The sequence below is a fragment of the Pyricularia oryzae genome, chromosome 5 (assembly GCF_000002495.2).
Source record: "Pyricularia oryzae 70-15 chromosome 5, whole genome shotgun sequence".
Taxonomy (NCBI): domain Eukaryota; kingdom Fungi; phylum Ascomycota; class Sordariomycetes; order Magnaporthales; family Pyriculariaceae; genus Pyricularia; species Pyricularia oryzae.
Window position 1 is genome coordinate 1,783,694 of NC_017852.1, and position 26,595 is coordinate 1,810,288.

Sequence of the window (26,595 nt, forward strand, 5' to 3'; positions counted from 1 at the left end):
GTGGGTGGTTCTTGGCCCTTTCATTCAGGGGTCCTGCATGCAAGTGGGTCAACCCAAGCAACCCCTGTCAGATCCGGGGCCGTCGACGTCAATTTGGGACGGCCATGTGGGGCCTGAGGCAGTCCAACTCACTGTCGCACCTTATCCGTAACAGCAAAGCAACATCTCATCATTTTCTGTTCACCATAACAAACCAACTAGCTCTACGATAGGACTCGTCTCAACAATCAATTGGCTTTTCGGAATTCTGAGTTATGGCCACCATGCACCCGGAGTTCGACATTTTAATCGCTGAATGATCCGCCGCCATGTCCACTGTGGATGTCAATCAGAGGCGCGTACTGTTAACATATGTGGCTGCTTGGTAAGTTTCAACCTGCAAGTTACATTGGATAGGTACATTTACCTCAACGGGATGCCCCTACAGTCTAAACCTGTTTCGCATACCTACAGAGTACACTTCCATATCTGGAAAATAATTTGATTTCCAGAAGCAATTCAAGAATGAAAAAAACCCCCCATCAGCTCAATCTGCTGTCCTTCATATTGGATAGTTAATTGCTATTTAACTGGCTGGCTGACCCACTCAATTTTCCCTACGGTAGTGCCTCGTTCTTCTGCATTACATATGGCTTCAATAATCCAAACCTGATAGGTAATTCTACTTGGTCTCTTACGCCAGGTCCTCACTAAGAGTCTAAGTCGTTAACAAACATATACATACTCCAGGTTTACCTCGGCTGTCTTTCGTGCTGGTCTGTCTGGTAGGATGTTGTGGCGCTCATTTGGGCGCCAGCCAGATTTCACGATGGCTCCCTGGCGCCAGTGGGAGATTCGGTAAGTCTACTTATATTATTCTTCTACAACTATGATGACATTTACTAAGCCCGAAAAGATACACATAACTCAGAAAATGAGGTATTGACTACCAAGTCATCCTATGCTGGTCTTCCACAGCGACCTCGAAGGTACTTTATACCGCTGTTGGTAGGACTCATTGTCCTACGCCTTGAGATCTTTCTTGGCATTGAACATCAATGCACGCTGCCAGGCTTCGAGGTGAGTTTGTTCCAGTACTGACCCAACGTCCTGCGTACCATACACCCATCTAAAGGTCAAGACTCAACTAACCACGTCTAGGCACTTCTTCCTCTCATTGTACTTTACCGCCAGTTGCGGCTCTCTCAGCCACAAAGCATTGAAGATGATTCGAATCCAGGTCTAGCTCAATCACTTCGATGGATCTCGACCGTAGGGTCTGTACTGATTTCCATTGGTGCTTGGCTGGCTGCACTTCCCACGACCAAGTCTACATTTTTTTGCTCGCGTGGGGCTTCGAAACCATGGACGATTGTGCTTCAAATAGTCGGACTAGTTTCCGAGGCGACCATAATCGAAATACTCTGGCGCGTGCTCTCCAGGCAACGGACAACCAAGCAGTTGATAAGCACAGTAGCTGGTGTTTTGCTTCAAGCTGCTATTGGAACATCGGTTGCCCTTATCTTCCAATACGGGGTTGATACCTTCTGGGCATGGACGAGGACGGGGGATGGATATTCAGTCAGCTCGTGGATCGCCTATAGCATGGATATCTTGCTATTTGGGTGTTTGCTTGCTGTCTTTATCCTCTCATCTGGATCCTTGGTAAACCAGGTGGGCCCGGCATTTCTTGTCCACATCCTTGCAATTATCTGCGGACTTGTTGCGGTGGTCGTCAACATTGCGGCTATCGGAACCTGGCATGGTCTAGCGACGAGCACCGTAATCCTGAACATGCTACCCTTGGTTATTGGAGCAGTATTGTTCATTCATAGTGCGCGGGCTGTCTCACCATTGGTTTCTGCGTGCCTGGTTCTTGTACTGGTCTGTTTTCTCATCGGTACAAGCATTTGGGCCATTGTCAGGCGTGGCCATCCAACTCGTACGCACCCGCTTCAGACCATGATATCAGATGTGCGGGTTGAGACCGATCGTTGGCTTGTTCATGCATCTACGAGCGACTCACTGCGTGTTGCCGTCAAAGAATACCGCCAAAGATATGATAATCGAGAGCCGCCGAAAGGTTTCGATTTATGGTATGCATATGCAATCGAACATAAATCACCCATCGTCGACTACTTTGATCAGATCCACCGGGACTTGCAACCATTTTGGGGACTACGGCCGTCCCAGATTCGCGAAAGCATCAAAAAGCTTGAGCTTGAGCGGGACATAGTTGTTATAAAGGTTACTGATGGCCAGGTTACTCATGGCGATACTCCGAGTGAGCATTCGGACGAGGTCAACGGGCTAGTGGAAATGATTCGGTCGTTTTCAAAGCACCTTCCAGATCTGCAAATCGCCGTCAATTTGGACATAAACCCACGTGTTCTTGCGCCTTGGGGAAATGTGGGTGAGCGAGTGTTGCCCGGAACGAGAGGGCGGTTTTCCCGGCGAGATAACACTCAACAAGGTGAATCACTTGGAGCAGACGGTAAAGGCTCTTTGCATCCCGACGCAGCGGGGGAGACCCGGGAAGGCTGGCATCACATGGCGTCTCCTCCAGGCCCAACGATGGGAGGGGCCGAGTTCCGAAGACTCAACATGCAAGCTTGCCCTAGGAGGTCGACCATGCGTTCCACATCTTACTGGAATACTCGAGATATTTGCGTCTCTTGCTTCAGCCAAGAGTCCTCTGGAGCTTTCCTCAAGGATTGGATGCTTGCATCTGATCTATGCCACCAGCCGGATATGCTCAAACTGCACGGGTTTTTCCTATCAGCCCCAGTCACTCCACCGCTAAGCGATCTACAGCCACTGTTTAGTAGATCAAAACCAAGCACCTTCAGTGATATTCTGATCCCGTGGCCCAGGAAACCAGGCAACCAAAACAAAGTCTTGGATTCTGGCCTTGGGTTGCATGACAAAAACGATCGACTCTTCTGGCGCGGCAGAAGTGAGCATGGCGCATTTCCAAACCAGATTTATTATGGAGGACACCAAGAGAGGCTTGTCCATCTCGTTAACAATGCCTCCCAATCTGACGAGGTCTTTACCGTTATGGCCACGGACTGGAAAGACTCCGATGGCAACAAACCGTTCCAGTACGAGCCGGTAAGTACATTGGAAATGAACCAGGTGCTGCTGCCAAACGTCAGGATCGGCGAGTACGGGCCCTGCAAAACTCCCGAACAAATTACTACGAGATATTGCCGTTCGATGATGACAGAGTTCGGCCCGGCAGTGGAGGCCGATGCGCCCATTTTCGACAACCGATACGTCCTCTTGACCGACTCTGACACTACGGGAGTTTCAAACACCGGGCCTGGCAGCGACCTTATCATGGACGCGCTCGAATCGTCCACTCTGCCCTTCGTGGGCACCATCTTCCGTGAGTGGTATTCGGAGCGACTGAGGCCGTGGCTGCACTTTGTGCCTGTCGATCTTCGCTACACCGCACTACATAGCACGCTGGCGTACTTTATGGGGCTGGATGGTAGAGGCCAGATCAAAGGCCGGGATTCCGGGGTTGAGGCACACGTTGAGAATGCTATTTGGATCGCCGACCAGGGAAAGAAGTGGGCGGCGAAGGCTCTCAGACCGGAAGACGCGCAGATCTATCTTTTCAGGCTGCTTCTCGAATGGGGCAGGATCATCAGCGATGATAGAGACCGGATGAACTACGTTCCAGAGAATACGTCCTAGCGAGTGTACCGGTCACTCCGCCAGCCCAAGTTTTCTTGGCGTTTCCATTTCACTTTTTTTTTTTTTTTTTTTTTTTGCTCGGAATTCCTGAAAACCAAGCGCAGTACGACCGGTGACTGACAGTACATGCAGTAACACAAGATATCGCTAAAACAAGCTCTCTCTTATCATACATTAAATTTGTGGGGGTGCGGACTCGGTCAAGAGCGGGTTATAAGTCCAGCCCATACGCCTGATCTGGATTTGAATGCTCTCCAACACTCGTCTCTTGATTCCGGCGGCATCCTCGATATCCTCCCCAAGGAATGCGCCGTGTGTGCTCTTGAACTCGTACCTCTTGAGCACTTCCCAGATCCTACTAATATCTTCCACCGACAGCGGGATCGAATTGGGACCACTCCACATGAAGGCAAAGGTGTTTATTCCCGGCGGCCTCGATCTCGCAATCCCGGCGGCATCGGCCTCCCACCCGCCCAGGCCGGCGGGTGTTGTGAGCAGGGTGTCGGAGATGAGCAGGCGTCCGTTAAAGTGGCCGACCATGCTACCTGGGAAGTGTCCGCCCAACTTGACGGCGATGAAGCCGGAGCGGACGCCCTCGATGATGATCTCGTGGGAGCGGCGCATGATCTGGTCCGTCTTGCTGTTGCCAAGGAAGACGTGCAGCGGTATCTCGAGCGCGACCCATTTCCTGTCCTCGGCGGCCAGGAACACGGGGCAGCCAAAGGCGGCGGCCCACTCGGCGTGCGCCGTGTAGAAATGTGGGTGTGAGATGACTATGGCGGCCAGGCCGCCGAGGGCCCGGATGCGCTCCACCGTGTCGTCGTCGAGCAGCGTGATGCAGTCCCAGAGGATGTTGCCGGCGGGTGTGTCTGTCAGGAAGGTTTGTATTTGAGTCAGTACGTGTTGCCTATGGCCGGGCCCAAGGCCAGCCTTGCGACTCGTGTCATCTCTTTTATACGTCGTTTGTGCGTATGCAATTCTTCTCCTGTTTGCCAAGCACTTACGAACAAGAATGGCGCGCTGGCCCATGGCGAATATGGGCTTTGTCACGATACTGATCATGGCACCATGCGGGTGATATCTCTCCTGTTTTGGCGGCTGTGGGGACAGCCTCTTGGCCTTGGGATTGTTGTGTATGCTGCTGGAAGAGACCCCGAGTCGCTTCCAGCTGTCGGGCCTCGCTTGGGCCATTGGGTGGCGGCGGTTGATCAAGAGATCCGACGGAGGCAGGGTCGGCGACGAACCGGAATCCACCACAGACGACGCAACGGAGGTGGTGGGAGATGGAGGCGACATCGGACCCGGATAGGACGGCTCATACGGCATAAAGATGTTGCGGTGGCCCGAGGCACGCAGCGCCGCCATGGTCGTGAAGCTCTGGCCGGCCGCCGGCGTGTAGTGTCGGGGGTCATCGCAGATGAAGCACGTCTTTTGCCTCGACCGCGACGTCGTTGGGTATTGGGTCCCGCAGCTGACGCATATCAGCCACTGGGACGTGAGGGAAGTTTCGAGGCCCGGGGTGGTTTCGTCTGCTGCCGGCATCGTTTTGCCAAAAAAAAAGGTTGTTGTTTGCTTTTTGTTACATGTAGTTTTTGTTTTGGTACCGATCGGGATACCTATACGACAAAGCCTCCTAAGGTGGTAGAATGGCTACCAGATGGGACAACCTTAGTTGGGGCCTTTCGAAAAGATATACTTAGATAAGGTAGTAGGTAGGTACATTTGAGAAACAGCCATTTCCACGGGCCTCCACTTTGACTCCCTCCAAACAAGTCTGTGTGGTTGCATTTTTTTTACAGAATAAATGCCCTCGAATGATCAGATTCCTCAGGGCAGATTATGGGCTGAATTTGCCCTGAGGAGATTTGGGCAACGTCCATGGGACCAATGGACGGTGCGCCGAGGCACGGATATACAAGATTTAAATGGAGTTGTCGGCTCCGTCCCAAAAAGTTACACGGGCCGTGGAGCATCAAAGAAAATATGATGAGAAGAAAGAGCACAGAGAACCACACCAAAAAAAGTTCCCAAATAGCGCAAACTAGTTGACAATATCTACCTGCCCGTGTCCCTGGTATTATTTTGGACCTGAAGAAACCTGTATATATCCGCCTTAGAGCGACCTAATTCGGTATGGGGCTAGCTTTCAATACGGCTGCTTATGGTTGTAGAGGTATGTATACCTTACCTTGCTTACATAGTGCTGCACATGAAATGTTTAACACAAATATGCCTACGGTCCTGCCCGTTGTGCCTGTCGGCCATACATAGTGGAGCCGGAATGGTACCCCACCATTCCAGCTGAAAGCTTCCCCCGCATCATGAGGCTGGCTCCCAGCATGCACGATGCATCACCTCCAAACCAACAACTTTTTTTTTCTGTCTCAGTGTGCGGGCGCGTTCTTGCAAATCTAGTGTTTTCCTTCTTTGGTTTCTTTTTTTTTAGCTACAATTGAAAGGGGTTCCTCAGCAGCGCCGCTGCCAATAGAATTGAATACACTCTTTGACCCGCGATTTCACTTCAAGGATGAGCTTTGCCATCGAGGTGCCGGGTGAAGCCAGCCCACTCAACCTCCAAGAGCTCTGTTCGAAGCTGCTCCAGGCCGGATCGGCCGATCACAACCAGAGGCAGTCTGCCAGCCAGCAGCTCACTGCCTGGGAGGCATACCCAGATTATTATGCAGGCCTCCAGGTGAGCCAGAGCCCTGACCCTCAGCGTTATCAAAGCCATTTTGGTTTTCAACCTTGCTTGGCTATTTTTGCGAAGCTCGTCAAGATCAATAACTAATCAACCTTGTCGTCTCTAGACCGTATTCCTGGACAAGTCTGTTCAGCGTGAAGTTCGCTACCTCGCAATAATACTCCTCAAAAACGGCATCGACAAAGGCTGGCGCAGCATATCAGCAAAATCGTCCATACCACCCGTCCAGAAGAACATAATCAGGTCGAGACTACTGCAAGGGTCAATAAATGAAGATGACAAGAACCTGGCTCTACACAACGCCCTTGCCACCGCCAAGGTTGTCAGGATAGATTACCCAGCCGAGTGGCCTACAGCCATATCGGACATGGTTGGCTTCGTCAGCAACTTTAGGACCGGGAACCAACAACACCTCAATGGGTCTCTTTTGGTGCTGCTTCGGGCTGTCAAGGAGCTGGCCAAGGCCCGGCTACGCAAATCACAGACGGCACTGCAACAGGTCACGCCGGAGCTGGTAATGCTTCTCGGTGAAGTCTACTCGGAACAGGTGAACTTCTGGGCCGGATTCCTCTCGAATGGTCAAGGAGGTGAGGACGATGCAGACTATGCCATGGAAAACAGCCTGATATGTCTCAGGATATTACGGGTTCTCGTTACGGTGGGCTACGAATACCCTCACCGTGACCAACTCGTACGTGAGTTCTGGCAGATGACGCAAACCCAGTTTGGTCAGTTCCTCGGCCATGTCAGTCACGACTCGGCAGTGCCCGCCCCGTATCAAGAGGTGGTCGGCAAGCACCTGCTTCAATTCACAAAGCTACACCTCGAGGTCTGTGAGACGTTGCCGACGGACTTTGCGCTGCTCCCCAACTCTGTAGAGCTTGTGCATGCATACTGGGATCTCGTGGCCAAGTTTGCCGAGGTCTTTGACAAATCGGGGGGCATCCAGATATCCTCAGCCGGGGGCGATGGCGGCTCCAAGTCCAAAGTCGAAGGCCCTCTACTCGAACGACTCGCCCTAAAAGGCTTGCTTTTGATTCGAGGCTGCGTGGCCATGATCTGCAGGCCCCTCCAAACTTTCAAATACAAAAGCCCAGAGGCCAAGCAGGAGCAAGCACATGCCAAAGAGCTTATAAAGACCCAGTTGATCACCGATCAGTTTGTGACCCAGATTGTCGACGTGATCATCACAAAGTTGTTTATATTCCGCAAGGCTGATCTAGATGCGTGGGAGGAAGACCCACAGGAGTGGGAGGCCCAGGAACGGGACTCTGGAGATGCCTGGCAGTGGGAGGTCCGGCCATGCGCCGAGAGGGTCTTCCTGGACCTACTGATCCAATGGAAGGAGCTGCTGGGTCCACCACTGCTCAACTACTTCCAATCAACGGCCAAGGCCGATGCAGATATTGTCACTAAAGAGGCAGTGTATACGGCCATGGGCTGTGCCGCGCCTACGGTGTACAAACTATTCGACTTTGACACATTCGTAACGTCTACCGTAGTCCAAGACGTTCAGATGCAGGGCGAGTTGGCCAAGTTGCTGCGGCGTCGGATCGCCATCCTGCTCAGTCAGTGGGTGCCCATCAACATATCCGACGCTACGCGCCCTGTAGTGTTTGAGATATACAAGCATTTGATGAACCCAGCGGATCAGCACAACGACCAGGTCGTCAGGATAACGGCGGCCAGGCAATTCAAAAAGATCGCCGATGACTTTGAGTTCAAGGGTGAAATCTTTCAACCACACGCGTATGAAATCCTCACACGGCTTGTCAGCTTGCTGACCGAGCTGGAACATGACGACACAAAACTTGCCGTCCTTGAGACTGTACGACTTGTCATTGATCGAATGGAAACGTCGGCTCGGCAAGTGGGCGATCAGCTCATTGATGCTTTACCCAAGCTCTGGGAGCAGGCTGGAGACGAGGCGTACATGTTGAAGCAGTCCATTCTCGCCATCCTAACGGCCCTTGTTAACTCCGTGGGCACGGATTCACAAAAGTATCATCCCTTCATCGTGCCTTTGATCTCACAAGCGATGGATCCTACTTCAGAGATATCAAAATTCCTCATTGAGGAAGCAGCAGAAGTATGGAAGGCGACAGTTGCACAATGTTCGCCACCCGTATCACCTGAATTTATGCACCTCGAGCTGAAGGCACTGCCGTTTATAGAGTTCGACAATGAACTGTCGGTGGAGCTCGTGCAGGTCATTAAGACATACGTTCTGCTCGCCCCCGAGAACATTCTTTCCAATGAGTTTAGGCGACCAACGCTGCAGGGGCTAGCAACGGCCATGGAGTCGAAGCAAAAGGATCAAGTGCACCATGCTGCCAAAGCAATCGACTACATACTACGGGTCGCGCAAGAGCTAGGCGGCTCTGAGGGCTTGACCGTCGTGGTTCAAGACATGCTGGAGATTGGGTTCCTGAGAGTGGTTTTGGAGCGAATACACGAAGCCTGGGAGGCTCGTCAAACGACTGGGCCACAGCGACGCTCACCACAAATCAGCTCAGTCAAGGAGACGCACTACTTTAGCATACTGGCACGCATCGCCCTGGGTGAGCCTCGTGCGTTTGTTCATCTGGTGACTGCCGCTGGCGACCTGGCAGCGGTCTGGAAATGGATGGTCGATGAATGGTTTGGCTGCTTTGACATGATGGCTGATGTGGAAAAGCAAAAGCTATCATGCTTGGCACTCACAAGACTGTGCGAGCTTGCAGCAGCTGACGGGTCATCGCCCCTTCGAGACTTGGTGCTGAGCCGTCTACAGGATTACTTTGCCATGTGGACCTCTGTCATAACTGAACTGCTCAATGAAAACGGACAGGGCGATTCGTTGGTGTGGGAGGGTAAGCCCGAGGAGTATGCAAACGACTGGGACACGCCGCAGGATGTGCGTGATCGCGCCTTCACCTACCGCGACCAGGTGCATACCGAGCCGGCCTTTCCTTTTGTCCAAGTGATACTGCAGGGACTTGTGCAGGCTGTTGGTGGGGAAGCAACATTTCAAGAGCAGTGGGCCGTCAACGTTGACAAGGACGTCATTGCAGGGTTCCAGAGTCTATCGGCGCGTTACACTGGTTCCTGAGGGACCTGCTTCGTACTAGAGCTGACGCGTACCGATATGGGCATTTAAATGCGAATGGGATCACGGGGGAGATGTCGATGATTGGTGAAAGCTATGATAAGGAAAGATTTGGCGACGATACCCACAAGTACAGTTTACTTGGTTTTGCAAACGGGTCAAGTGTGGAAACTTGTTTCAATGAGTGATCCTTGTTGGGTCGATTCAGATCATGAAAATGTTAACGACAACTCGCTTCATTCTATCAAACCACCCACCCCGCTTGATCTTGATATTGGTCCTGCGTACGTTTACCAATCAAGCAGGTTGTATTGCCTGGCACTTCTCCGATTGGTGCGTATGTGAGGCAAAGCAAAGCAACCTCTGGTCTGTTGCCAGGTTATCCAATATACTCCGTAATCTGGACGCAGAAAGCCACAAACAGCAACATGAAGGTTTTGTTGGTGCGCGCGCGAGTGTGTGTGTGTGTGTGTGTGTAGTGAATATGCAAGAAGATTCGGTCGTCAAACATTTCCCTTGTGGGATTAGAAACTCCACATCAATCAGGACAAGCAGAACGATTTTCCCGAAAATCCCCCCGATTTAGTTCAGCGATTTCAGGAATCCATGTAGGTTCGGCCCAAGGCGAGGGGAAACGCAGCCCTGTTTTCTTGGAAAGAGTCTGGAAACTAAGAGACTGGCGCGGAGTATGCTCTTGTGTGCATATCTCATTTACGTTTGAGCCTTTTTGAGGGGTGGTGGTGGGTGGGGCTTTTTGTTCAATATAAACAACCTAGTCTAGAGACAAGAGGCTCTTTCTTTCATAGAACGGGGCGACGGCATCACTGGAAACAAACGAGAGTGACATGGGTTTTGTTTTGTTCTTTTCGTGTAAAGGCTTAAGATGACATGATCGCTATTTCTGTGGGCATGCTTGAATTCGGGGAAAGAGAAAAACAGATGAAATAAAATAGAACGCGAGTCTTAGCGCACATGGCTGGGGCTAATGCGAGTCGGTGTGAGTTGCGCCTCTCGATTATCATGGTTTCTCTTAACATGCAGAATTGCCCGATTGGGAATATTTCAACGATATCAAAAAAAAGTCGACCAAAGTTGCCGTTTTTGGATGGTCCACCAACCCAATGAAAATAAAAACCCCCCAACGAGAAAAGAGGCAGAAGCAAACAAATTAACATTTTGCGTTTTTTTTTTTTTTTTTTTTTGCTTCCGCCCGACAAAAAGGGGGGGGGAGGCAAATTGTTAGTCGTCATCTTTTTGTTTCCTCCCCTTTCCCCTCCCACTTATCCATAGTTGGCCGATTTTTTTTTTCCTTGCAAAAGAGAAAGCATTTTGCAGCAACTCTAGATTGGCGGATGTCTCCGCGGCATGACTTATGGGTACAGTCTTGGGTTGCAATAAGGGGTAAATCGTAAGAAAAAAGAAATAAAAAGAGAAAAACCCAGTCAACTAATGTACAGTGAGCCCACATTTTTGTTGAATGGAATGTTTCCTCAGAAACTCTGATTGCTCGTGTTGTGGGTTGAGGCTTCTACATGTAAAAAAAAAGAAAAACCCTCCAAACTGCAGGATCATATCCGAACTAGGCCCCCGGGAAACCCGAGATACGTCAACAGATGTCAGGCCGGGATCCGAGAGGAAAATTAAAACCCAACCTTGCCTGAGAAAACACGCGGTTATTCATTTATCAGGTGGTATTGTCAGACGGGTTGTCTGCCGGGGCTGCTGCATACGGGAAGTCTCGGCGGCGGGTTCGGTGGGCGCTTGCTTTTCTGTTCTTTTTTTGTTTCCCTCTTGTCATGGACCGCCTTGGGAAGTCTTTTGGTATACACCTTTTTTTTGACCCAGTACCCATTCAACCTGCCAGATCTCTTTCTTTTTGTCATATTGGGGCTTTCAAGAAAAAAAGAAAGTAACTAGACTAGACTTGTTTTTTTTTTTTTTTTTTTTTTTTTTGATCAACTGCGGACTCTGGTTCGGTGTCGGCTGAATCCAGCACCTAATCTCCCCTTTAAAAAATTAAAACTGGGGGTGGAGTATAGAGGCGAGTAACAACGGAAATACTCTTTTTTTACAATCAAGTCGGCGTCTGTTTTCTTCACATTCCTTGCGCCCCCCGGGGAGACACTGGGCTGAGAGCCAAGAAGAAGCGGCATCGGTGTTGGCTGCAGGTTTCCGCTGATGCCGACTAAGGCTATCCATTACTAAATTCTTCTATTTTTCTCCTACCATCTCCCTTGATTCAACTCTCTTTTCGCTACTTTGTCATTCGTCCTCGATCATATATTCCCTTTTGGGTCATAACCGGTAAGCGGGGGTGTCAAGGAGGGCCCCAAGGGCTCTCATAATTTTAGTGATCGGGGGCAAAACAAAAACATCCCACACCTAAAGGACACTTTTTTGAAGTATGAGCTTGGTCTTGACAAAGTCTTTGAGCAAACACCATTTATTTGTAAAAGCCCAAAAGGTTATATTTTCCAGTCTTTGCATGACTGATTTTAGTTCGGCTGAGATTCTATGTGGAAACCATTACCCCCTTGACTATATACCTACCTACCTACCTACACAGTTAACTCCCTTACACGCCCCAGAAATGAACACGGAGCAGGCGGCAAAGCTGCCAACACCCGACGACCCCAGATGGTTTACGGGCGCTTACAACAGCACGATCGAAGAGTTGGGTGCACAGCTGATCCAGGAGGAGCTCGGCCGGAAATCGTCCAACATGGAATCGATACCAGAATCAAGACAATTACCAGCGGTACACCAGTCCACCATGACGGCAGACGGCGTCACGGTCTTTTTCCGCCACGCCGGGCCCGAATCGCCCACGGCACCCACCATTGTGCTGCTGCACGGCTTCCCCAGCTCGTCCTTTATGTTTCGCAACCTGATACCCCACCTCGCCCTCGCCGGCTACCGAGTCTTTGCTCCCGACCTGCCCGGCTTCGGCTTCACCGACGTCGACCCGGCTCGCGGCTACCACTACACCTTTCAAAACCTGGCCGCCACCTTCGAGGCCTTTGTGGACGCCCTGCACCTGCGCCGCTTCGCCCTCTACGTCTGCGACCTCGGCGCCCCCGTCGGCCTGCGCTTCGCCCTGCGCCGGCCCGACGCGCTCGCCGCCCTCGTCACCCAGAACGGCAACCTCTACCGCGAAGGGCTCGCGCGGCCCTTTTGGGCTCCCTTCGAGGCCTACTGGGCCCAGCCCACGCCGTCGCACTGCCCGCCCGCCCGCGACGCCCTGCGCTGCCTGGTCGAGTACCCGGCCACCAGGTGGCGGTACACGCAGGGCAGCCCCTCGCTGGCGCGGAGGGTGTCGCTCGAGCCCTGCGATCTGGACCAGACCCTGCTCGACAGGCCCGGCATCAAGGAGGTGCAGCTGGACCTGTTCCACGACTACCGCTCCAACGTCGAGCTCTACCCGGCCTTTCAGCGGTACCTGGCCCAGTCCGTCGTGCCCGTGCTGGCCGTCTGGGGCCGTCACGATCCCATCTACACCCCCGACGGCGCGGTTGCCTTCAGGAGGGACGTGAGGGACATGGAGATTCGGTGGATAGACGCCGGCCACTTTGCGCTAGAGGGGAACGAGGTCGACGTCGCCGGGGCCATGTGCGAGTTCTTTGACACTTATTATATATTCAGCCCCTTGGCTGCGTGAGGACGGCTGTGGCGTTGATTGGTTGTCATCATGGTGGATTTTCTTTCGAAGTTGCTTTTTTCCCTAATGGTTTTACGATTTTGGCATATTATTCCCACCATCGAGCGGGGCGGGAAAGTCTCTTGGTTTCTATTCATTTTGGGAGTTTGGGAGTTTTTGGGGGGAAACAGGTTGCATACACGGGGTGTACGGGCTATACCAAAGGGCTATCATTTATTTTTCCCACTTTCATCCATCTGCTTACCATCTCGAATTACCTAAACATTGAAGATTAATGACGAGTCTGGGTCTGACGGACCAGCCCATAACTAATTCTAAGCTCCTTGATCCAACATGTCATCCTTGTTTTCGTGCTCTGTGCAGGGCGCAGTGTAGCTATCATTCTGTCGCTGTTTGAAGCTTGAATAATAAGGGGTGGAGGATGAAATGAAGCCAAGAATTGTGGCATTGGGCTCGAAACTCTAGCCTGTGAGGGCCAACAAGGATGAAATGAGTCCATTGGCCTGTATCACCCGCAGGTTCTAGTTTCTCTCAATGATGATACTAATCGTATTTTACAAAAGTCCACATGAGCAGTAAAATCGTGTTCAAATGGCAAATCCCCTGCTTCGCGGTGTAATTGTACGTGGCTTTCAGCAAGCATCAATCCGTTCCTAGCAGAAATGCGAGGTGATAGTTCTAATTTTTTTTACTTTACCGTCATATTGTATGTACGTCTGCTCTAATCCAAGTAAGCTTGGCTTACACTAGTCGGGGCGATATATCGTGGCTAGTTGTTAATATTGTTGTGTTGTCTAGCTCGTGGCTCATTCCTTTGCACACGATTTATATTGCGTCGACAGAGATATGATAGCGCTAGGCCATTTTGAGCTTTTTTTACCGTGTCTGTGTGACATCATTTGAACTATCAGCCAGCCATCTTCTACTCTGATCCGTACTGATGCTGGGTCTATACTAGCAGTTCGTATTGAAACGCAGCCACGACGATCCAACGTTATCAGGAACTTCAGCCAGTCTTTTGAGGTGCGATCCAGGGGAAGTTTTTGCTCGGTTAGGGTAGCAACGCTCTTATTATCCAAACCCTGATGGAAAAGTCTGGGACGCATGTAACAACCGATTTCATGATTTGAAAGCCAGCCCAAGCTCTACTATGGTCGACTGCTAGAATAGTACAGCCCAACAAGCCGAACCTAAACCGGGTTCATAGATTCGTGAGCATGAGCAACAGGCTCTAAATAAAATAAATGTCAAAAACCAAGCTAAACGACAATCACAAAGAACGGTTGATAACGGCGTAAAAGCCCATATACATTATCGGAATAATAATGTGACAGTGGGTATATACGTGCATGAAGTCGTCATATATACAAAGGTTGGGCCCATCATGGGTCAATATTAACAGAGAAGCGAAAACAAAAGAATACACTGAAAGAGGCCCAGCATGCCGCATTGGACAAATATGTTGCGTTTATACCCAGATGACAATCGCTGCAACGGTAGCGACCACAGGCCACCAACTGGCGTGTGTCAACAACAGTTGTGCGGCCGCTGAATCCGCAGTCGTGCCATTCGGCAGTGATCCGTCGATGACAATCGTTTGCGTGCCGTTGACGTCGGCGACGTTGACTACGCTCTTGTCCATCTTGTCGTAGGACCCGTCGCCAACCAGCTCCTTGACAGTGCCGTTGTTCTCCTCGTCGCAACCGCACACCTCGTACTCCTGGCAGCCACATAGCACATTCCGAGTCTCGTTGCGCTGGCTGCTCGCGTTGTAGTAGTGGTAAGGGTTGTGGTAGGGGTACATGTAGGCGCCGTGGGCATAGCTCCAGGGCCAGAAGGCGAGTGCCACTGCACCAACCAAGAGGAAGGGCGTAATGGCGCCTATACGGGATCCTGACTGGTAAGGCCTCCTGGCTCCACCGGCATATACGGAGCCTCCGCCGTATGCTGGCTTAGGGCCGGAGCCACCGGAGGATACGCCTCCGCTATTTGATGTAGGCGAACGTGCGCCGCTACCAGTGCCGCCGCCGCTATTCAATACAGTCAGTCTTTGATTCAAACAAGTTCTTCAGAGTACACCTGTGCCAGACGCTAAGAGAGCAAAGAAAAGAAAAAAAAAGAAAACGTACGTAGAAGGGGATGATGAACTGCGGCCTCCAGTGCTACCAGAACTACCACCGGTACGACCACTGCTACGGCCTCTATTGCCAGCATCAGGCGTCAGAAGATGAAAATGAAACAATGCGTGTTGTCGTGAATAGAGATGAAGCATGGAAATCAGGCAGTCTGGTCCTGATGAGACGGTAAAAGAAAGGCGAGGTCGGAAATTTGTCGTGAGGGGCAGAGGCCAAGACTGGGGTTGGCACCAAGGCGTCCCACTGGTGTCGGGCTTGCTCAAGAAGTTCGAAGTGGTGTGCTTTCGAGGGCAAAACAACAAGATACGCAACTGTGGAGCAAACAAGAGAAAGAGAGAGTGTGTGTGTGTGAGAGAAAAAAAAAGCAGCAAAAACCTACCCTCCGCTTGAACCTCCGCCTCGGCCACCACCCTTACGCTTCCACAAATCGTGCGCCTCGGATGTGTCGCACTTTTCGTAAGAGGGAAACTGTGAGTATCGAATATGCGTCGTCTCCTTCTCCGAGATGGCTGCGGCGTCTACCGCCGGGCCCGTCAAACAGGTGACGAAGAAAAGAAGTGTTGATGGTTTCATTATTTTTGCTGTTTCTTTTATGTGATGTCTCTTTTCTTTGAAATCGGTCCGCTTCTGTCGATCGACCGCAATTAAAAAGTTTTGATATGTAATTAGGTAGTTGCCCGGTTCTGTAGTTGTAGGTTTGTAGGTTGGAAATTAACAAGAATGGACCCTTGAAATGAAGAAAGCTAAGTGCAGCGGGACCCCTGTGGTCTTTATCTGATTTTGGCTTGCACAAAAAGCAACAGGCTGGGGAAGGGAGGGAGGAGCTCCTGGCAAATCACAATTTTCCACTGCGTCCGGTCTGTACGTTGGGGGGGCTGTGCCTGCGAAATCCGCCTGTGGAATCCAGTCTACAGCCCTATGACACTATACATTTAGGCTTATTTAACCCTGTCGCCGCATGTGTAAAAAATACCTAATTGCTAAGCTGCAGCCTAGAACCCGCCACCAAAGGGTAAATTGTAAATGAATGGCACCATTGTTGTACTGCAGAGTAAAACTGGTTGTTTGCTCATTTGTGGGGTGACGCAAAAAAACATCATTGACATCAACATGTGCGACCAGTTGGTCCCTTTTTCCCCCCAGATCCGCAAGCGGGTGGCGACAGTGGGAACCCCGGACGTCTGATGTCACTTGTCGCCAGTCCCAATACAGCGATGACCGAAAGGTCCCGGGGTCGATCCACAGAGGGTAACATCTGATTGTAAATTTGTTACTACTGGTATTTCCAATGATGTCTGGGAGGACGAGATTAGTGCGACCACACGCGCGCCACTGCTTCTCTCAAAAGTACCCAAAATCGCCTTCATCAGCGGAGGGCTCGGAAACAGCTTGGGGTGCTTGGAAATTGGTTGGCGTGCAGAGGCCAGAGGCTGTGTTCAGGGACAAACCTCCACATGACTGTCCTACGTAGTAGTGCAGCTCCACCTAACAAACCAACAGCCATTAAACTCTGAAAACGCATCTCAGATGCTCAGTACGTGTAGGGTCAGTCGGTAAGCACCAATGCACTTGCTGCTTGAATATGCGCTATGTCTTTCTTCTTCTTTGAGACTGCTGTGCCTCTGATATTCCAAACTTGTCTTTGCTTGGTACGTCGATTAATTAATATGCTGACGCTCACAGCGAGATTTCTGGCCCTACCCAGCAAACATTTAATCAACATCCTTTCATCGTTCAGGCACAAATGAACATGCGATGGCAATGAATGAGCTATCTATCGGCTTGTCGGGTATTGGTGGGTCCTTGTGGAGAAAGTCAACCGGCACCGAGCACTGCAGGATCTTAGCGTGGTGTCTTGTGTGGCAGTGCAAGCACAACGCTCTCACTACCAGTAGTAAAAATCCATTCCATGCAAAAGCGCGTGACCAGTACCAGCCACTTTAAACTTCGGACAAACACTGTAGCGAAAAGTAAGCGAAAGCTTCCAAGCCTTCTTCTACGCAGTATAGCACCGAGAGCCTCGATAACCCCACACAGCCGTCCTCAATATCGCCTTGGCATACCTTGGTATACTGAACTTTGTAGACCTGGATGTTGCACTTTTGCAACCGGGTTCCATAATATTTGAAAGCTGGTCAAAGCCAAAGCTGACAGTGTGCTGTACACCCGCTTTATCGACTGAACATAGACACCATAATTACTCGTGCTAGACCTCTTCTGATACGGTGTCCCGTTACAAATCAGTCATCATGGCTTCCAACAACGGCGGCAATTCAGAACGCGATCTACTGGACCGCTTAAATGCACTCAAGCCAGGCTCGGGCACCCAGAATTTTGCGCCAAAGTAAATCTGACTCTTTATTCCACATCCCAGTTTTCTTTTCCACTCGCGTCTTTAATTCATCGTCACAATGATCCGACTTATCACCGGGGGTCTTACGGAGGCTAAAGAAATAAAATATAAAATCCTCCAGACCAATAGTGACACGTACATTACCGCTCGCCGATCCCAGGCAGGATGTCCTATCCGACAGGCTTCGCGCCCTGCGCAACCAGTCTTCTGATGGCAGTTCATCATCTGCCGTCTTGAAGACTTCGGGTAGCACCGCAGAGAGCCAAGTTGGAAAGCATACCAGCTCGTTGACGGCGGGATCGCCCCTACCTCTGGGTTCTGCTCCAGTCGCAGCAGGGACGGAACCAGGGGAGGATGAGGAGGAGGAGGATGATGATGGTTTCATGTCTGACCTTGGGGACGACGGGACGCTCGAAGACTACTTAGAAGACCTTGAGCTGGACCTCGAAGAGGGTAACGATGAGGTATCGAATCAGCAGCCACCGTCGAAGCCTGCTGACGGCGAAGGTCACGCCGAGGACGACGCCAAGCGCATAGCAGCTGTCCTGGCGCGTATCGGAAAAGGCGGTTCTGCGTTACCGCCGAGCCCTTCGCCAGGAGCACACCAAGCACCAAGGCGGCTTGATGTACAGGTTGGCAGTGCTGGTGATGACTCGGAGGATGACAAGAGGAACCAGGCCGAGGCGGAAAATATTGTCTCACAGGCATTTGACGAAGCCAAATTCGACAGGGAGATTTCTACACCACTGGGCGAAAACAGCGAGGAGCAAAGGCCGCTTTCGTCGCAGCGGAGTTTATCCACGTCACATGAGCAGGATGCAAGGCGGCCCGACGACAGACAGGCTTCTCCATTGGACGACGCACCAACAGCTGCTAAAGAATCCCTGTCACTGCCTGCAGTGCCCAACTCCCTGCCGGGCCCAGCACCAACCACCACTACGACGGCTACCCCTGTGACAACAGGCGACGATTTCGAATCCGACATCAGCCGCAGGCTCGCAGCGCTCAGAGGTCTTGGCGGCTCCGGGAGCGGTGGCGACGGCGGCCTCGCCCTCCCCTCGGTGCCCTCATTCCAACCAGCCGCCAACAACAACAACAACGAGTCCAGGGTAAAGAGCACAGGGGGTTACACCGACGAAGACGAGGAAGGCTGGTGCCTCATCTGTCTCGAGGACGCCACCAGCATCTGCGACGGCTGCGATGGGGATGTCTACTGCGATGGTTGCTGGTGGGACATGCACCTTGGCCCGGAGGCTGCCTTTGATGGTAGTCATAAGCGCTGGTTTTTTATCAAGGAGAGGAGAAGGAGACGAGCGCTGCCTGCGGCCTAGCTGTTTATGACTTGTTTACCATCACAAATCAATTTCATTGCGCGCAAAAAAAAATAGCCAATAAAATTTACACAAGAGGATGGCTCCCATCCCTAAACCCAGCATCGAGAATACATTTGCTAAATGAAAAAATCCTGGTTCTGTACGCCCCGTTTCCCAGCCTTTCCTTGAATGCCAAAACAGAAAACTTAAGAACTGACAGGGGTATTGAGAGGCGTTATCGGAGTACCATCCTCTACTCCTCCAATGAACAGATTATTAATAGGGGAAAGACGCTGGTGGAAATCATAAGAGAAAGAGCAATATCCATCAAGTCACATTCCAAAATGTCATACAGTCTTGCCGTGCTTCGCGACTCAATCCCACGTTTAAAATTTCCTGATGGTATGAGTAGAAAATCCCTCAAGATCACTTCAGGTGTTTGACTAGTTATCACCATTTTCCTGGTTTGAGGCCTGGCCAGACCTGCCAGTGATGTCCTGCCATGTCGCACCGAACCTCCGACCAGTGCTTGCAAGCAGACCCTCCTCCTCGTCGGCCTCAGCCTCCTCGTCCAACTCGCTCATGTTGAGCTTAGGCGTCCGGAATAGCGAGGTGACAAGAACAATGAGGAAGACTGCCAGGAAAGCAACCTGCGCCCAAAAGTCAACGGCACCAAAAACCGGCCAGTTCAGCGTGACACGGTTGAGGAAGGTCGACATGACCGATGGTGTGCAGATATCCTTGGCCAGAGGTTGCTTGAACCCCTCAGAGCACGGCCTTACCATCTCTGGGTGCTCCGAGCAGTCGGGCTGCTTGCCGTGAGCGGTTGGCTCTGCGGTGCAGAAAGTCTGCGTGCCATAGATCGAGTACTGAGGGGCAGCCATCATCGCAATGGAGTAGTTGATGCCCAGTATTATGAGGGCCATCATAACCGTAGCAATTAGGATGGCCTGCGGCGCTGTCCTACCACGCCTGATCTGGAAGATTTGGACCCAGAGGAATCGAATGCCGACTGTTGCAAGGCCTGAGATGGAGCTGCTGAAAAAGAAGAGCACCAAAAATGCCATGATGATATAATCCACAGGGAACGCCTTCGCTGCCTGGAGGAAGAGCCAGTTGACAGGCTGGAAGATCTTGATCTGCCCGAGGATGTAACCACAGTGACCTTTACAGAGCGAGTTGGAAGCCTTGTCGATTGTCGTGATAAGCATCGACACCCAAACAATGACCGAGACGAGCAGCAGAAGGATACCGCCGACCAACTTTAGAGGTCGAAAGACGGCGCAGATCTTGGTCCATGTCCTATACACCCAACTGCGCCCCTCACCCTGAGCCTCCGCGGCCAGTCGCGCACGGCGCACAAGAGTGCGTTCCTCTCGCACCAGAGATTCAAGCTCGCGCCTGTCCTTGCTGGGCATTTCATCGTGGTTCCCTCCATTGCGAAGTTCAAGCTGCCGCTGACGCTCGCGATTTCTCTCAAGGGCAGAAGCTGTAGTTTCGGACAACTGCGGTGCCGAGATGGATGGCGCGGATTTGATGAATGAGATTGGCAGCAAGGCCAGGCCTGAGCTGGTGTACAGAACATAGAGCAAAGTACCCAGGCACACGAGCAAGCCAACGGCAAAGGTCAAAGCCTTCTCTCCCTTGTTCGCAGCCAGCAGCCGCTTGAAATAGTCCAGATCCAAGTGTCCACCTTTCTGATTGCCGGCGGCTGGTACAAAGAAGCCCACGAAAAAGAGAATGAGCACCAGGATTATGAAGCCCGAAGTATACTTGAAAGCCCCCCAGAGCTTGGCCCCGGTGCTGCGAGTCCCTTCCTCCTCCTCGACTTCGTCATATTCCTCGTACCAGAAATACGCGAAGGGGATAACGATTAGACAAAGCAGGGCGTCAAGGCTATAGAGCGAATAATACACAATCTGGAGAGTGCGTAGCATTCCAGCCACGTGCTCTGGCGTTGCCCATTCTTTGTTGACACCGAGGTGCACGGAGCCGGTCGAGGATACGAGCGCGATATCGACAGGAAGGAGCAGAACGGTGGCCAGTAGAGATGTCAAGCTGACCACTGCAACTGTATTGACAACTGCAGATCGTTCGCGTGGCTTCTGCCATGTGAAGGTGGTGACGATGGCAGCGAAGAGCGCCAGGCCGACAGCTACGGCGTATGCAATCCAGATCAAGCTGGTCTGAAGATAGGGTGCCATCTTGGTTGCTGAATAAGACGGCAGATAGGGCTGCGCGTCGGGTTATTTAAGTCGAGACAGTATGAGAAAGTTACGGAGCGGTCTTAGTTGGGTGAAGAAATTGTTGGTTTTTCCCATCCGTACATAAACCGGTTGGTCGCGACGTAGGTTATCAAAGCTCGCGAGCTTATTTCTTGGAGGCAATGCCGATTAATGTTGAAAGTCGATCGAACCGAAGGGAGCGTTTGTTTGACAGCGAGAATCTTGGTGACGCGGCCGACGCTCAAAAGTGCAACCAAGTCTAGTGCATGGATTGGACGTTGGGTAGGAAGGATTGTTAAAAGTTGCTCAACCTGAAAAGAAGTAACGTAAACAGTGAGAAAACGAGTGTTGGATCACGATGATGGTAGGTAGCGCCGTGGCCTACATGCAAGCGCTCGAGTCTGTGACGCAATGATGTGTTTGCGAGTTGCTAACACTGAGAGGTACCTTAGCAAGCTTGGGTACTTCTTGAGTTAGTCCTTGGCGCTTTTCAAGGGCAGGCCTTGTACTAGCATGAAATAATTACGGCTTGTACTACTTGTACAGGCACCTCGTGTGCACGCCAGGTCTTATACGAGATATGATTGGCCAGGTGGTGGAGCTGTAATGAATGTGGGGCACTGAGCTAAACTCCACCCCAAGCTCAAACGGGCAGCGCGACAGAACGACGGCTTCGGAGGAGACGCGACTGAATTGGAATAGAATAATTCAAAGTCGCAGAACAAGCAACAACCAGCAAAACCTCAACCGGCTGGGTCAATGCGAGCGCCAATCCAGTCATGCAGTGCTATACGGAGCTGACGCCGCCGTCCGCCGTCACGCACTCGCTGACACTACCCTTCACTTCGCCCAAATCGAACAACCTCGTTGTCGCAAAGTCGTCGCTGCTGCAGATATTCGCAACCAGACTCGTCCCCGCCGAGCTCGACGGTACTTCTCAGTCTGCCAAGGCCACACATAACTATGACACCAAGCTCAACGATGACGAGGGTCTTGAGGCTTCATTTCTCGGTGGTGATGCAGCTATAATACGATCCGATCGCAACCACACCAAGCTTGTTCTCGTCGCCGAGTTCCCGCTCTCTGGTACCATCACGGGCTTGGCCAGGGTCAAGGCGAATGCTACAAAGACCAGCAATGGCAATGGTGCAGGCAGTAGCAGTAGTGGAGGCGACTTTCTGTTGATTGCCTTCAAGGATGCCAAGCTCAGTCTTGTCGAGTGGGATCCAGACCGGCGGTCACTGGAGACGATATCCATACACTACTATGAACAAAATGAGCTTCAAAGTAGTCCGTGGGCAGCCCCGCTTAGCGACTATGTCAACTTTCTTGTTGCAGATCCAGGGAGCAGGTGTGCTGCCCTAAAGTTTGGCGCAAGGAGTCTGGCCATCATACCCTTCAAGCAAGCTGATGGAGACATTGGCATGGACGACTGGGACGAAGAGCTGGACGGCCCCCGCCCGGCGCAGGAAAAGCCAGCAACGGCTGCTACAAATGGAACTACAGACAACGTAGTAGAAGATACACCATATACACCGTCATTTGTACTTCGCCTGCCAAATCTTGATCCTGCTCTCCTTCACCCCGTGCATCTCGCCTTTTTATACGAATATCGCGAGCCTACTTTTGGCATCCTCTCTTCCAACATCACGCCCTCAACTTATCTGGCTCGGAAAGACCACCTAACTTACACCGTTTTCACACTCGATCTCCAACAAAAGGCCTCCACCACCATTCTCTCAGTGGGAGGACTTCCCAAGGACCTCACCCGTGTCATTGCTCTCCCGGCACCCGTTGGTGGTGCGCTCCTGGTGGGATCCAACGAGCTCATACATATCGACCAGTCAGGAAAGGCCAATGGCGTAGCTGTCAACCCAATGACCAAGTCGTGCACATCCTTTAGTCTGGCTGATCAATCAGACCTCGGCCTGCGACTTGAGGGTTGCATGATCAATGTTCTCTCTGCCGAGGATGGACAATTCATAATTGTTCTCAACGATGGAAGGCTGGCGACCCTAGTGTTTCACATCGACGGAAGAACCGTCTCCGGCTTGAAAATCAAGATGGTTGCCCCTGAGGCCGGTGGCCAGCTGTTGCAGACCTCTGTGTCGTGCCTCACTAGGCTGGGTAGGAATGCTCTGTTTGCCGGAAGCGATCGAGGAGACTCGGTTGTGTTTGGCTGGAACAGGAAACACAACCAAGTTTCCAAACGGAAACCGAAAATACAGGACCCCGACCTCGACCTGGATATTGATTATGACGACCTTGAGGATGACGAAGACGACGACGATGATTTATATGCCGACACAGAAAAGACAAAGGCTACCACTAGCGCCTCCACGGGCGAAACCAAAACGGACGATCTCATTTTCAGGGTCCATGACCTGATGGTGAGCATTGCACCGATCCGAGACGTGACATTCGGCAAACCTCCGCCACCCACGGACGCTGAGCGCAACACGAAAGACCCTGCAGCTGTGCAGAGTGAGTTGCAACTTGTCGCCGTAGTTGGCAGGGATAAGGCATCATCTCTTGCTATCATAAACAGAGAGATGACCCCAGTTAGTATCGGGCGATTCGAGTTTCCAGAGGCAAGAGGTCTATGGACCCTGTCTACACAAAAGCCGCTCCCAAAGCCACTACAAGCAAGCAATAAGAACCCAAAGACCGCTGCGGCCACTGAGTCCATCCTCTCCGCACAATATGATCAGTACATGATAGTGGCCAAGGAGGACGATGATGGTTTTGAAACATCGGATGTCTACGCTCTTACCGCAGCAGGTTTTGAGACCCTCAGCGGTACCGAATTTGAACCCGCAGCCGGCTTCACCATTGAGGCTGGAACCATGGGGGATCACACCAAGATTATCCAGGTCCTCAAGTCTGAGGTCAGATGTTACGATGGGGGTGAGTGTGATGCGTCGAGTTGAAAGATTTAGAAGATGACATTGAGGTGTGAACGTCAACTAACTATCGAATGGTAAAGACTTGGGGCTTACCCAGATCATACCTATGCTGGACGAAGAAACCGGCCATGAGCCTCGCGCAACAAGTGCCAGCATAGCAGACCCGTATCTACTCATCATTCGGGATGACTCGAGCGCCTTTATAGCTCACGTCAACGAGGATAGCGAGATTGAGGAGATTGAGAAAGAAGACAAGATCATATCATCAACCAAATGGTCCACAGGTTGCCTCTATGCTGACTCGAAAGGTGCCTTTGCGGCTACACAGCAAACTGCCAAGAGTCCGAAATCGACTCCGACCATCATGATGTTTCTTTTGAGCGCTGCTGGCGCCCTTTATGTAAGTTGAGCATTGTAGCCTGTCAAAAGTAGCATGGCTGATATGGCTGGCTGACCCACTACCAGATATACGCGCTTCCGGATATCTCGAGGCCGGTGTATGTTGCCGAGGGTCTTTGCTACGTCCCTCCTTATCTCTCTGCGGACTACAGTGCAAGGAAAGGAATGGCCAGGGAAACGATCAGCGAAATTCTTGTGACGGACCTGGGCGATACTGTTTTCAAGTCCCCACACGTTATCCTTCGCCATTCGAACCACGACTTGACAATATACGAGCCGTACAGGATTGCCGAGGACTCCCAGAGCCTGACCAAGATCCTTCGACTCCGGAAGCTACCCAATCCCGCTGTTGCCAAGGCACCAGAGGCGACAAACTCGGAAGATCCACCACTCATGTCGCGCAACATGCCTCTCAGGGCTTGCGCCAATATTGCCGGCTACAGCGCTGTTTTCATGCCTGGCCATTCTCCTAGCTTCCTCATCAAGTCTGCCAAAGCAACTCCGAAGGTTATCGGCTTACGAGGCTCTGGTGTCCGGGCTATGAGCTCGTTCCACACGGAAGGATGCGAACGCGGTTTCATCTATGCCGACTCAGCAGGTGTGGCGCGCGTTGCTCAGATTCCGAAAGACACCAGCTTCTCTGAGCTTGGACTTTCTGTCAAGAAGGTCCCACTTGGCATTGATGCCGACGGGATCGCATACCACTCACCTACGGGTGTCTATGTCTTGACTTGCAGCTACTGGGAGCCTTTTGAGCTACCAAAGGACGACGACTATCATTGCGAGTGGGCAAAGGAGAATATTAGTTTCAAGCCCATGGTGGAGCGGAGTGTGCTCAAGGTTATCAACCCTATCAATTGGAGTGACATCTGGACTGAGGAATTTGAACAACACGAGGTCGCCATGTGTATCCGCTCGCTGAACCTCGAGGTCAGCCAGTCGACTAACGAACGGAGGCAACTCATCACAGTCGGGACCGCGATGTGCAAAGGCGAGGATCTACCAGTCCGCGGCGGAATATATGTGTTTGACCTGGCGAGTGTTGTTCCCCAGAAAGGACGGCCCGAGACGGACAAGAAACTAAAACAGGTCGCAAAAGAGGAGATTCCGCGTGGCGCAGTCACGTCACTTTCGGAGATTGGGACCCAGGGCTTAATGATGGTCGCGCAAGGGCAGAAGACGCTCGTCAGGGGTCTACAAGAGGACGGGAAACTGCCGCCGGTTGCTTTCATGGATATGAACTGCTACGTCACATGCGTCAAGGAGTTGGCCGGAACGGGTCTCTGCGTGATGGCAGATGCCTTCAAGGGAGTCTGGTTCTGCGGCTACACTGAGGGGCCGTACAAGATGATGCTCTTTGGCAAGAGCAGCACCAACCTCGAATGCATGAACGTGGATCTGCTTCCTGATGGCAAGGACCTGCTGATCGTGGCAGCTGATTCTGATGGAAACCTGCATGTGCTGCAATTCGATCCCGAACGTAAGTTGACTTGGGCCTATACCCAGCTCTTTTTGTCTCTCTTGTTCAACAACAAGTATGCTAACATGGACTACAGATCCGAAATCACTCCAAGGTCACCTGCTACTCAATCGCACGACCTTTAGCACCGGCGCTCACCACCCCCAGAAGTCGCTGTTATTGCCCACCACAGACCCCCGCCCGTCGACAAATCAGCCTTCTTCGGATGCGGAGCGGCAACACATCCTGATGGCATCGCCAACGGGCGTCTTAGCCGCGGTGCAGCCGCTCTCACAGAGCACATACACGCGCCTGTCGGCCCTCGCGTCGAATCTGATGGCTTCAGTACCGCACCACGCTGCGCTGAACCCCAAGGCGTACCGGCTGCCACCGACCTCGACGAGGAACCAGGTTGCGGCGGTGGACATTTCGGTGGGCAGGGCGGTGGTTGACGGGAGCCTGCTTGCGCGCTGGGCCGAGCTGGCTTCAGGGAGGAGGGCTGAGGTAGCGGGCCGTGCTGGGTTCTCGGGCGCTGCCGAGGTCAGGTCTGAGTTGGAGGCTGTTCTGGGGTGGTCGATAATGTCGTATTTTTGAATGATACGGACAATGTTGAAAATCATGTTCCGACTTGTGTCTACTTCCTTATTGCAAATGACCATCTCCCGTATCTTGAC

The 26,595-nt window shown here is 51.8% G+C and overlaps 7 protein-coding genes across 8 annotated transcripts; 5 read left to right on the top strand and 2 right to left on the bottom strand.

Annotated features, from left to right (window-relative positions):
• Window positions 1-122: 122 nt before the first annotated feature.
• Window positions 123-5,484, top strand: MGG_00746 (uncharacterized protein). Its single transcript, XM_003718206.1, has 5 exons — window positions 123-364; window positions 606-655; window positions 730-837; window positions 896-1,059; window positions 1,141-5,484. The coding sequence occupies exons 1-5, from the start codon at window positions 309-311 to the stop codon at window positions 3,682-3,684; spliced, it is 2,922 nt and encodes a 973-aa protein (XP_003718254.1). The 5' UTR covers window positions 123-308; the 3' UTR covers window positions 3,685-5,484.
• A 552-nt stretch (window positions 5,485-6,036) lies between these two features.
• Window positions 6,037-10,261, top strand: MGG_00744 (uncharacterized protein). The gene is made up of 2 exons (XM_003718207.1): window positions 6,037-6,376; window positions 6,492-10,261. Exons 1-2 carry the CDS (start codon window positions 6,212-6,214, stop codon window positions 9,474-9,476), a joined length of 3,150 nt encoding a protein of 1,049 aa, XP_003718255.1. The 5' UTR covers window positions 6,037-6,211; the 3' UTR covers window positions 9,477-10,261.
• Window positions 10,262-11,524: 1,263 nt separating this feature from the next.
• Window positions 11,525-13,461, top strand: MGG_00743 (twin-arginine translocation pathway signal). The gene has a single exon (XM_003718208.1). It carries the CDS (start codon window positions 11,878-11,880, stop codon window positions 13,129-13,131), a length of 1,254 nt encoding a protein of 417 aa, XP_003718256.1. The 5' UTR covers window positions 11,525-11,877; the 3' UTR covers window positions 13,132-13,461.
• A 960-nt stretch (window positions 13,462-14,421) lies between these two features.
• On the bottom strand, window positions 14,422-16,055 carry MGG_00742. 2 transcript variants are annotated; one of them, XM_003718210.1, is made up of 3 exons: window positions 15,646-16,055; window positions 15,261-15,332; window positions 14,422-15,161 (listed from the first exon to the last, which is right to left on the bottom strand). In XM_003718210.1, the coding sequence occupies exons 1-3, from the start codon at window positions 15,837-15,839 to the stop codon at window positions 14,600-14,602; spliced, it is 828 nt and encodes a 275-aa protein (XP_003718258.1). In that variant the 5' UTR covers window positions 15,840-16,055; the 3' UTR covers window positions 14,422-14,599. The 2 variants fall into 2 exon arrangements, with proteins under 2 accessions (XP_003718258.1, XP_003718257.1); XM_003718209.1 differs by lacking the exon at window positions 15,261-15,332.
• A 1,460-nt stretch (window positions 16,056-17,515) lies between these two features.
• MGG_00741 (uncharacterized protein) lies at window positions 17,516-18,950 on the top strand (the record flags this gene model as incomplete). Its single annotated transcript, XM_003718211.1, has 2 exons — window positions 17,516-17,610; window positions 17,780-18,950. 2 exons carry the CDS (start codon window positions 17,516-17,518, stop codon window positions 18,948-18,950), a joined length of 1,266 nt encoding a protein of 421 aa, XP_003718259.1.
• On the bottom strand, window positions 18,939-21,659 carry MGG_00740 (lysosomal cobalamin transporter). The gene has a single exon (XM_003718212.1). The coding sequence runs from the start codon at window positions 21,134-21,136 to the stop codon at window positions 19,376-19,378; it is 1,761 nt and encodes a 586-aa protein (XP_003718260.1). The 5' UTR covers window positions 21,137-21,659; the 3' UTR covers window positions 18,939-19,375.
• Window positions 21,660-21,814: 155 nt separating this feature from the next.
• MGG_00739 (cft-1) lies at window positions 21,815-26,595 on the top strand. Its single transcript, XM_003718213.1, has 4 exons — window positions 21,815-24,064; window positions 24,144-24,463; window positions 24,529-25,942; window positions 26,019-26,595. Exons 1-4 carry the CDS (start codon window positions 21,937-21,939, stop codon window positions 26,513-26,515), a joined length of 4,359 nt encoding a protein of 1,452 aa, XP_003718261.1. The 5' UTR covers window positions 21,815-21,936; the 3' UTR covers window positions 26,516-26,595.